This window comes from Python bivittatus, unplaced genomic scaffold (assembly GCF_059951505.1).
Source record: "Python bivittatus isolate LINGU-HERP-01145 unplaced genomic scaffold, Pbiv_v1 ctg000590_np1212, whole genome shotgun sequence".
In the NCBI taxonomy this organism is placed as follows: domain Eukaryota; kingdom Metazoa; phylum Chordata; class Lepidosauria; order Squamata; family Pythonidae; genus Python; species Python bivittatus.
In genome coordinates, this window is record NW_028277086.1 from 16,434,785 (window position 1) to 16,446,800 (window position 12,016).

Here is a 12,016-nt window from a genome sequence, read left to right on the forward strand (position 1 = left end):
AAATCAGGTGGAAACTTTTCTTTGTCTCCGTGTCTAGCATCTTGAGACACTACTATAGGTAGCAAGCAAGCCAGCAGAAGCCTTTTGTTCTAGGATAGAAGGGGAAGTTGGATAGGTTTCTTCTTAAAAAATAAAGAGATTAAATATTCAGTGTTTTTTTTTTTTCCACTTGCTGTTGCCATTCAATATGTGTGAATTGTTGTTCACATTCTTCTTGAGATAACAGGAGAGGAAATGGAAATGCTGCTTTGGTGATTAATTCATGTAATATGCCCAAAAGGTGCTATATGTCAAGGTAGATAATGGCAACATCACAGAAAAAGGACTTTGCAAATTACACCTGTACAGACCAAAGCAGTAAGGATTAATTGCAAAGAGGAAGACTGCTCATGAAAAAAATGTTAAGATCCTTTCTTCATCTCAAGGGCTAATAATTATTTACTTCAAGTGCTGCACTGCTTGAAGAAAAAGGCAAAACTCTTTGGCAGTCAGGTCTCAAACTGTTTAGGGCTTTGCTGCTTAACAATAATGTGTTGAGAAACTTAGCTGCATTCAGTGTAATGGGATCCACTATTGTGGATGGTGGAAATTCTGCTTAGCAACTAGGTCACAACATTCTGCTCTGACCTGTTTCTCTGTGGATGGGGGAGTGGGTGGGCAGGAGATGTCATAAGCATGACTTCAGCAGAACTGAACAGACCAATAACACATAAAGACAGCCATTGTCATGGGCTACACTTTCCATTACAAATGTGAATGGAGAAGCTCAAGATTTGAACTTCAAAAGGAAATGGAAAATTTCTGACGCCATGGTTCAGTTCCCTGTGAATCAGCTTGAGAGTATGTTGCTATCGAGTGCAGAGGGCTGGCAATCTTGGGGTAGGGAATTTAGATATTTGGAGTGTGTTTAGTAGGCTACTTGATTATTCATGTAATGCCTGCCCTGGTGAGCAATTTGTTCAAACGGTTGTGGTGGTGATAGATTAAGAGGTCCATTTCCAAACAAGGGACGTGGTTCAAGCAACATGGTTATCCAAGGAGTCGTCTCGCCCCATTATATCAGCCCACCCCACTCAGTTTAGTAGAGGGGGCATGTTGCAGACCTCACCAGTCAAGGTACTTCGGCTGGCAGGGTCTAGGAAGAGGGCCTTTTCTGCCATGGTCCTCGCCCTGTGGAACAGCCTACTACCTGAGGGCTTCCAGAAAAGTGTGAAAAGATGGCTATGCCAGATGGCCTGGGGGCCTGATGGGGACTTGCATTGTTGGAACTGGCTGGTGGGATAATCGATACTGCTCCCCCCCACCCCATCATCTTGAATTATATATAGTCTTTTTGTATAGAATTGTTATTAGCTAGTTTTAATAAGGATATTTATATTTTCATTGTTCTTACTGCTTTGGATTTTTAATGTGAGCTGCCCAGAGTCACCCTCTAGGGGTGACGGGCAGCATATAGATTTGATTGATTGATTGATTGATTGATTCACCATTTTTTTCTTTTTGCCTTAATATGTGGTATTGTAAATCAAAATGACCTGCAGCATACTAGCTTAAAACCAGAAGGGGCAGTGTATTTGAAGGGCACTGAGTTTTTTGAACCCCCATTAGAGCTCACCGCCTACTTGTGTTTGGAAGTTTCAGTGAAAAGTCACATTTTAAGATAACTAGGACTGACATATCCTCCACCTGCCCAAAGTATATGTCCTTTGGGATAAATTCACAGAAACTATTCAAGTATTGGGTTTTTTTAAAACCATAAGATATTTGTGATAATTCCTATCTTATACCTCTTTGTTTTTTCAGGATTTATTTATACATGTGGTGGAACTTTAAAAGGACTCAATGGAACTATAGAAAGTCCAGGCTTCCCATATGGATATCCAAATGGTGCAAACTGTACATGGGTAATAATTGCAGAAGAAAGAAACAGAATACAGATAGTATTTCAGTCTTTTGCTCTAGAAGAAGAATATGACTATTTATCATTATATGATGGGCATCCTCAGCCAACGAACTTCAGGACAAGGTAAGTGCTCTTTTTATCCTATCGAATGCATTCTTGCTCCAGATTAGTACCTTTGCTAGAATCTTCTTTTCTGGCAATATGCAGAACCAGCATTATTACTTCCCCCTCCCCTTGGTTTTTGCCCCCTCTTATTTTCCATAACCAGCGCTAAACTCAAATTACAGAATGAGATTCACTCAAAGGTATCATGGCCTCCTCATCTTTAGGCTGACAACCTCTTTGACATAAACACATGAGCTTTTGTGAAAATGGTATATTTAGAAGCCGAGAAAATATCCAACTTGTCACATTCCATTCAGCCTTATATATCCTCTGCTGCATACACTGACATAATCATGGTAAAATGTATGATCTACATGCAGAGTTCCAGGATCACTCACTAGACACTCTTTTCCTTAAGTACTGTATATTCTCAGAAAAGCTCTGCTTCCAGTGTTTGGAAGCTGTCCTGAAAATTAGTGTTTCAATTACCCCTTATTTCCATACATAGATATTTTCTGACTATCTCTGTTCTTGCATTTTGGAAAATTGGAGGGTTCCATTTTATGTGTGTGTCTGCCTGCCAACAAGAAAGGCCATAACATGATCTCAAAATTCCAAATTTCACCATTGCCTGAAAAAGACTGAAGCTATTGGAATGGCCAACTTAAATAGTAAAAGCCATTCTCATGACTAGGATGGTATAACTCTGATGATCCCGTTGCTATCCAAATAGTAAATACTGAATATATTTGAGCTGCAGCTATTCTATGCTAGTGCAATTAGATGTACTGTAAGATTTAATATTCTATTAAATATTTGTAAAAGAAACTGTCTCTAACACATCTGCTTCAGAATCCAGAGTAGCCCCAGACAAAGCATTACCAGCCACAGAAGAGTCTGAGCAATGTGTGGGGTGAAAAATGAAATGGCATAATATTGGAAGATAGAATATGGGGCTAAATGTACTATCTATATCTATCTATACATATAGATATAGATTACATACACATACACACATATACAAAAACATATAGATATACACACACATCACTTTTTGTTTGTTCAATAAAGTTGTGGAAAGAACCAGGATCCTTTCAATTCTTTTTGGAGTCTCAAATCAGACTGCTTAATAGTTTGTGTGTTGCCCAGCAGCACACTTTTCCAGGCAAAGTGCACTTTTCTTAGTGTTGTGCCACAATTTGCTTTCTGTACTCTCAAAAGTTTTCTTCCTTTGTGAAAAAGGCTTATGCATCTCTACTTGATCCTTAAGATGTTTCAGAATTTCCTTTATGTTTTTCTTGGCAGTTTTTGTAAGCAGACTTGGTTGTTGAAGATGCTATTGCTAGGGGTGCTGTTTTCTGTTATCATGGGTATTGTATACATGATATGACTTATGACCTTGTATCAAAGGGCATAATGCATAATTGTGTTGTTTGCACAATTGTAACATGGTGAACATGTCATCATTTTGACATTTTTGTGGTTTGTAATGGACATCCATGTTTATTACACATTCTGTAGACTCCCCACATTTCCAGTCTCAAAAAACAAAACAAAACAATGGAAGCCATTTTCTTCTGTTAGCTTCCTTTAGGTTTTAATTAAAATGGAAGAAATTATGACTACTGCAGAGTGATGGAGGGATTATTACATCATAAGGAAACAATTTGGTGGATGGTGATGATGTATCCAACAAGAAAGGCCATAACATGATCTCAAAATTCCAAATTTCACCATTGCCTGAAAAAGACTGAAGCTATTGGAATGGCCAACTTAAATAGTAAAAGCCATTCTCATGACTAGGATGGTATAACTCATATTAAAAGCGGTAATTGGTAGCTAAAGAATGAAATACTTTTCTGAATGGTTGATAAAGAACAACAATTTACCTATAGCCTTATGTAAAGTACACAGAAATTAGTAGATGATAATGGGGGGGGAGGGGGAGAGAAATATTCCATTGGCATACAGTAGCTATTGAAATCAGGAAAATTAAAATTTAGACAGGGACATCCAACAAGAAAATCAGTTCTATTTGTTTATTACTATTCATTACAACACAAAATTTCATTTACTGGAAAAAAATGATGCTGTGAAGTTTCCCTCCCTTTGTTTAGCAGTGATTTGCATTTGGTATTGCCAGGTGATCCTCTGAATGAACCAGAGAAGCTCAGACCATGTGCAGTGTTTGAAAGCCCTAAAGATAAAGACTCCTTCTACTGCTGGTGGCTACACATTCATGAGTAGATAGAACACATCCACAGAATGTTCTTGGCAGCTGTAGAGACATACACATGTACACACTATATATATGTAGGACAAGAAAATTAAATAAGCAAAACATGAGATATAATTTGAATATATTAAAGTTAAAACAATAACACATGTCTAAAACTAAGTGGGGCCCAGCACAAAGGGTCTTCTCTCCCTCCTGTCCTCCCCACCTCATTGATTGGCCTTGGGTGCTTAGTGGCTTGTAAAAGTGAAAGCATCCTTGCCTGAACCTACTAGCTGCCTCTAAAACACTGTTCTCCTTTACCTAAGATCCCTCTAATATAGAGACATTATTCTGTATGGAGCACAAAGGTTGGGGTCTTAAACCAGAGAATGCAGTGGTCAAATCCCAATATCTATCAAATGTTACAATATAGCTTATTTTAGTAATAAATGTCTGCCAGTGGTTGCATTCGTTGTCAGCTAAAGCAGTAAAGTAATCTGTGTCCAACTAGGCTTAAACATTGTTACCTCCAGGATTTATTCCCTCTGTCTGAGAAACACCTCACCAAAACTACTGTCTTGATACTCTCACCTCACTATGTCTTCAGGACCTCAACCTTTGGCCTGTTCTTGGCTACACCCCTTTCTTCGGTTCCTTGGACACTGATCTGCTATCCTATTATCAGCTTTGATGACCTAAGCCTAACAACTGAAACAAGATCCCCATGGATTTTAATGACTTATATATACCCAATACCCACACAAATGATGTTTTCACCCATTTACATATATCATCTGAATTCAACTCAAATTCAAAACCTCAGACATAAGGGGATACACCAAAATTCAAATGGGGATATTTAAGTCCCCTTAATTATTCAACTTCAAATTTGTATTTTTAAAACTTTTTATAAATGTAAAGAAAACAGTCCTGTGACTCCATTAAAGTCAAGAGTCAGAAAAGTAGTTGTCTACACATTTCCTGGCAGACATTGATTTTCCTGATGTTCCCTTTATAAATAGGGGCTTCCTGAGTTTTTCAGGTCCTCAGGGGGTCTTTCCAAAAAGCACATAATCATTACACATAAGGGTCCAAGTAATTTGCTTCTCTCTTCACTACTCCTTCTCTGTCTAAATTGACCAGCTGAGCAAACAGTCTGAAATGATTAGGAGCAAATTAAGTGCTCAGCATTTTTGACACACCTTTGAACTACTAAGCACAGATGCATTGATTTTCTTCATATAGTACTACAGCTCTGACCACTGCTTACATGCAGAGAACTCTGAAGAAGTGTAACATTAGCCATGGGGAATTCAGTATGGTAAGGAAGAAAAGATATAATGACAGTCCAAATGTCTCTATACATTAAAAAAAATAATAAAATAGCAAATAGTGTTTATATTCAGAGATGGTCTGTTTTTTTACCATTTCCATTCAAATTAACTCAAAATATTGGAGAAAAGAAAAAGAGATTATTAATGTGATCGCCTGCCTTCCTTCCTTCCTTCCTTCCTTCCTTCCTTCCTTCCTTCCTTCCTTCCTTCCTTCCTTCCTTCCTTCCTTCCTTCCTTCCTTCCTTCCTTCCTTCCTTCTATAGAGTTTCACAAGCAATGAATTTTACTCTAAGAACTGTGTTTAAAAGAGAGAGAGGGAGAATGGAATGATACAAAGGTGCATATTGTCCCCATATTTGCTCAATGATTTTATATATAAAAAATTCCCCTCTCACCCATATGGATGCTATGTGTCTTCCTCAATCTCAGGTCCTCTACCGAGGTCTTGGAGTTTGAGGGTTCTGCGCAGTATCTTAGTGGTTCCTAGCACTGCACTCTTCTGGACAGAGAGCTCTGATGTTGTTCCTGGGATCTGTTGGAGCCACCTTAGGAGTCACAACCCTAAGTGCTCCTACCACCATACACAGAGAGAGACAGACAGACAGACAGACAGACAGACAGAGACAGAGACAGAGACAGAGACAGAGACAGAGACAGAGAGAACTAAAGAGGTGTTGTCTGGAATCAAAATAAGGTGGTGAAATGCTAACAGTTTGAGATATGCAGGCAATATCACTTTGTTTGCTGAAAGAAAATATCACTTAGAGGGACTCATTATTAATGTAAACAACTGGAAAGTGAAAAAACTGGAGTAGGCTTAAATATTAAGATAAAGGTAATGCCGATCAGCATGTTTACTGAACTTTAAACTGGCAGTGATGAAGTGAAGGTGGTATATAATTTTGCTTTGTTCATCTCATAAATAGATAAAGATTAACAGTGTACTGCAGAAGTTAACAGGAGATCAATTCTAAGGATTAAGGCAACAACAAATTTAGAGCTGGCCATGAAGGATAAACATATTTCTGTGATTACAAAGATCAGAACAGTTATAACAATATATTTTCTAGTGATTATGTACAGCTATGGAGTCTGGGTACTGAGAAAGAAGAAGAAAACATGAATGCCTTAAAATTATATATTTGGAGATTTATAACTTTACATTTAATGCTACTAAGAATATTATGGTCTGCAAGAACTCCAGTCCTGGATGAGATGAAGACTGGCCTCTTGAGGTGAGGGTCACCTAGCACAAACCCATATACTTTGGGTATGGGATGCAAGTAGGTGATGAACTAAAAAAAATAAAGATTATGCTTGGCAAGTGGGAGATAAATAGAAAAGAAAGACAACAGATGAAGTGGTTAGATGGGATCAAAGAATTTATAAGGGCTCTCCTTAAAAGAGTTATGGGTTGTTTCTGGATACAGGTTGAGATGGTGGGTCAGGCTCAAAATGGCATTTAACTATAATATTTGTTGATTTTTGAAAATGTTCTCATTCGGTCACTTCTGATCCTTTGTGACCTAATGAAACATTGTTACCTGATGCTACCTGAGGTTTGTGTTTATTTAATTGTGAATGAATGGCAGAAAAGAAAGAGAGAGAGAGAGAGAGAGAGAGAGAGAGAGAGAGAGAGAGAGAGAATTATATATACATAGTCTGAATGCTTTACAGATATTATGGCATTTCATTTACAACACAGATGCAGGTATTAGAACCTGAATCTTTTTATTTCCTTTCTTTTCCTCATCCAAAACTTTCTCCATTTGTGACATGTGTGTGTGTGTGTGTGTTATAAGGAGGAATCTCATTTAACTTATTTGTAAGCTGTTCTAGAAGCCTACGTAGCTGAACAACATGGCACAAAAGTTATCAATCAATCTGTGAAGACCTTAGAGGTGATTCAGTTCCAACCCTTGCTGATGTTGCAGCCCTCTTGCCACTTTTTAAATAAATAAATAAATTTAAATAAAGCCCCAGGTTAAGAACCTCTAATGAAGGGGAAAATACTACCTTTCAAAGCAGTCTTTTCCAGAACATTACAGCTGACATCCCTCTTCTTGATATTGAGTTAAAATTTATTGTAATTTGAGTTTTCTAATTCAAATCGATATGAATGAGAACACTGTGGAGATTTTTTGCAAGAATAGCAAATGTTACAAATGTCTTCAAAATGGGTAAAAACTCACATTCATATTAAGTATACAATTGAGTCATCTGAGTTGGCTTCTACCATCTAGAAATTCTGAAATCAAATTGGTCCTGTGACATATTTGAAGATGGTTCCCATAACATCTCTTACCCAAATCCATCAATCCTTCCCAGTTATCTTCATAGGATAACTTTTCCTTTGAAATAGAATAAGGAAGTCATAGAGGTTTTAGCAGGAAGTTGAAATCAATTAGAATATCAATTTGAAACTGTTCTGTATATATGTGTTCATTGATTATATTGCTTAACTATGTTCCCACTCAAGTTTCATCCAAGTGTTAGTAATCTATTAATATAATTTGATCATGTTTTTGAATTTTAATTTTTTATTAAAGATTTAAATACAATACTAAAAGTAAATACAGATTAAACTCAGAAAAACAGTGCAAAAAAAGAAAAAAAAGGAAAGAATAAAGAAAAAGAAAAGAAATACGTAAAGAAGTGACTTCCAGTCTTCATCACAAGTAAAAGCAAATTTGGTAACTCATCACGCCCTATAAAGTTACAAACAAATATTTCTTCTTCCCATAATCTATCCTTTCTATGTGCAAAACCATAAATCATCAACTTTTCAGTCCTGGTGTCAGCAAAAATCTGTAAAGGGTTACCAAAGCTTTATAAAAGCATGCCTTGTTTTAACCTTGATCAAGAAAACTGTAACTATTGATATTATCTTAGCTTTCTTTTGCCGTAGTCATTCTACTTCTATTTGCAGGTTTTTATATTTTGTGATTTTTTTCCAGTTCTTTCTCTTCTATTCTGCTGTCTCCAGCTATTGCAGTGTCCACTATCCAGACTTGAACTGGCCATGTAATACTTTGCCTTGCCATGTCTCTTTTCTATTCTTCATTTGGTCTTTCTTATAGGCCAGTTTATTACTATTACTACTACTACTACTACTACTACTATAATTATTATTATTATTATTAATAATAATTTATTAATTAATTAATTTAATTTATTTATTTATTTATATTTCAAATTTAGATACCGCCCATCTCACAAAAAGTGACTCTGGGCGGTTCACAATAAAACAGCAATAAATATTAAAATACAATAAAAATAATATAACATACAATAAAAATACAATAAAAACCAAACACATACACAAATAATATCTTCCAAGATGTTAATGGTCAGTAAGATGTTAACATATGGGAACATCTTCAAGGTGCTAGCCACCCGCAGGGTTCGTTGCCCTTTTTTTCACCCCATGCCAGTTGGCAGGCTTCACTGCTTTCCAGAAGGACAAGAGAGTTGGGGCCTGCCTCACCTCTGGGGGCAGCGTATTCCATAGGGCGGAGGCCACAGCAGAGGCGGCTTTTTTTCTTGACCCTGCCAGTGGACAGTCTTTCATCAACGGGGTCTGCAGCATACTCTCCCTGCCTGACCGGGTGGGACAGGTGGATATAATGGGGGTGAGATGGTCCCTCAGGTAACCTGGTCCCATGCCATGTAGGGTTTTAAAGGTGATAACTAAGACCTTGAATTGGACCCAGAAGTAAACTGGGACCCAATGCAGCTCCTGCAGCAAAGGTGTAACATGCGTTTTGAACCAGCTGAAGTTTCCGGATACTTTTCAAGGGTAGCCTCATGTACAGCGCATTGCAATTGTCTATACGGGAGATGACTAGGGCCTGAGGGACTGCCTGGAGGGGACTCCTGATCCAGAAAAGGGCGTAACTGGTGCATAACACTAATAATAATAATAATAATAATAATAATAATAATAATAATAATTATTATTATTATTATTATTATTATTATTATTTTATTCAGCTGCTACATTATTTATTATGGGATTTAAATCATAATCCTTTTTTAGAAGGGCTTAAATGTTTTGCAGAGTAGGTAGCAAGAAATTAGACCTTTTGAAAATCAAGTTCACGAGATCATATTAATGTGCAATAGTGGTTAAGATGTCGGACTACAACCAGGGAAACCCTAGCTGACGTCCGTCCATCTTCAGTCAAAGCAACTCTCTGGGTGATTTTAAACCATGTCCTCAGCCCATCCTTCCTCAGGGGATTAATGTTATGGGGAAAAAAATTGAAGGAAAGTGTGAGGTATGCTATTTTGAGCGCTGGAGAAAAGGTAAGATATAAATCTAACGAATGTGTTAGACAAAGTGTAACGAAGTATCTTTGCTCTGTAACTATGGGTTTCCTTTATTCCATTTCCAAAATATTCTTTGTCAACTTTGACACTGTATAACAAGGACTTAGTCAAAACTCTGATGTTCTATTAAATCATGTGAGGCTGGATTCATGGATTTATAGCCTATAATTTTTTATTCATTTTTTTTATGTCAGACAGAGAATTCAGAACTCGAGAGAAAATATATTTCACTAGGCAAATTGAGTTATTCCTGAAATAATGAAGAAACTATAATATTTGTCCAAGTCAATTATTTGTACGTTTTTAATATTTTCTAATTTAAAAATGGCCCTTCAAAAGTTTGATTGATAGGGATAACTTTTACTGCCTGCCTTGTAAACATCATAGTGTGCTTAAAGTTAACGGCTGTCTAGAGTTCTGTGCAACCTTTTGCAACTTGTCTGTAATATACCATTTATTGTTTCATTTTTCATATTGGTAAACATTCTGCCTATTTTGTGTTTTCAATATCGTAGTTTGGAATGACTTTTTTAAATGCCAGAGTGCCTTTCAGACATGTCAAGAGCTTTTGAGAGGCGAAAGCATTATTCAGTCCCATTCAACAAATGCTCAAAAGCACAATTAAGGTGAGCACAAACCTAGTCATCACTAGGGGTTGATAAATTTATCATATAAGGTTCTTTATGCAGATAAATATCATAGCACTTAGATATATGTGGAATTCAGAATGTATCTACCTGCTAGAATTTGCATTTTTTAGAGCATTGCTAAAAAAAGATATACATACATATATTCAAACACAGAAAGTACATATTGGAGAAAAGTAAGCACAAAATTACAGTTCACTTTAGAAAAGCATATACAAGCATGCACGTGCAGGAAAACAAGTATGCATATGCATTGAGCAGAAGTGTGCTTATGAATATTTTCTACATACTTGTCAACTGTGGAGCCAGACAGAACATGCAGTATAAAAGTTTCGTTTCTTTCCTTCTTTTCTTTTCATACAAAAGTTTCAATGGAAACAACAACAATAAAAAAAGACACCCCTGTGCTAAACTTGCTAAATGTGGAGGGTTATTTGCAGTCTTATAAACTGCTTCAACTTCCCTCTGTCATTGCTAGACTGAAATACATATTTTATTGATCCTCATGGCATGCATTTTCCTATTCAGGACAGTTCTCACACCCAGAATCCCTTACAGAAAGGTGATGCTGAGTATTCAACTCCCAATAAGGTAAATTCTCGGAAGACTATTTCTTCATCTGGATATTAAAGCCAATCAATGAGCTAAAACTCTCATTTAACCATACTCACCACTCCTTTTCAGTCAGATAAGGTATGTGACAGAAGAAGCAGTAACTATTCATGGAAATATATCTCGTTAGGACACACACTTTTGCAGGGGTTGAAGATTTCTTTTTCCTCCACTATTATCAGTCCGTTTTTATTTAACATGTGAATTAGCAGCTCTTAGATGCTTCCTTTCTCTGTATGTCTAATTATTTTTGTTGAACATCAGCTTTAAAAGTCTTCTCCAAACTGCACTTATTCTACCAAATGTGTCTAAATCTGGATCAACATGTGCATTACCAATCTCTGATATTTTACAAACAGTAAGAAGATTCACAGACTTTTTTTTTATGAAAATCAAGTTCCATATGGCATAATACAATGAACATTCAAATGAAACCATTCTTTTTAATAAATATTTACACTTCCCCTCTGGCTTACTCTTTGAAGCCTCTTAAAGACACAAGACAGTATAAAATTAAAAACATAATACACCATACTGTGTTAATGAGAGTCTCTACCTTGGTGCTGTTCTGATATTTTCATGTCTTCTGCAATTATGGAAATCAAGGTTTGATTTTCTCCTGTTATGTTCTTTCAACTGTGTTCCCTCAGGCCTTGCAATTGAACTGTTTTTGAGTTTCAGTTACTATACTTGGATCATTGCATTAGAAGTAGATTTTATAGTTAAGGTTAAATTTAAACATTTTCCACCACCATCCCCTAATTCAAGGTGACATCTACAAAAACGATAAGGCTCTCTGGAAGTTTCCTTGCTATAAGTGTGTTGACTACATTCCAAACAGGCCATTTTATTAGCCAAAGCAAAT

General features: G+C 36.6%; 1 protein-coding gene across 2 annotated transcripts in view; it reads left to right on the plus strand.

The window, feature by feature from the left end:
- CSMD3 (CUB and Sushi multiple domains 3) overlaps window positions 1–12,016 on the plus strand; it is a 623,909-nt gene that overhangs the window by 95,639 nt on the left and 516,254 nt on the right. For both annotated transcript variants that reach the window (XM_088149036.1, XM_088149037.1), the window contains exon 2: window positions 1,804–2,026. In XM_088149036.1, the coding sequence (XP_088005162.1) occupies window positions 1,804–2,026 (223 nt within the window). The remainder of the gene's footprint in view (window positions 1–1,803; window positions 2,027–12,016) is intronic.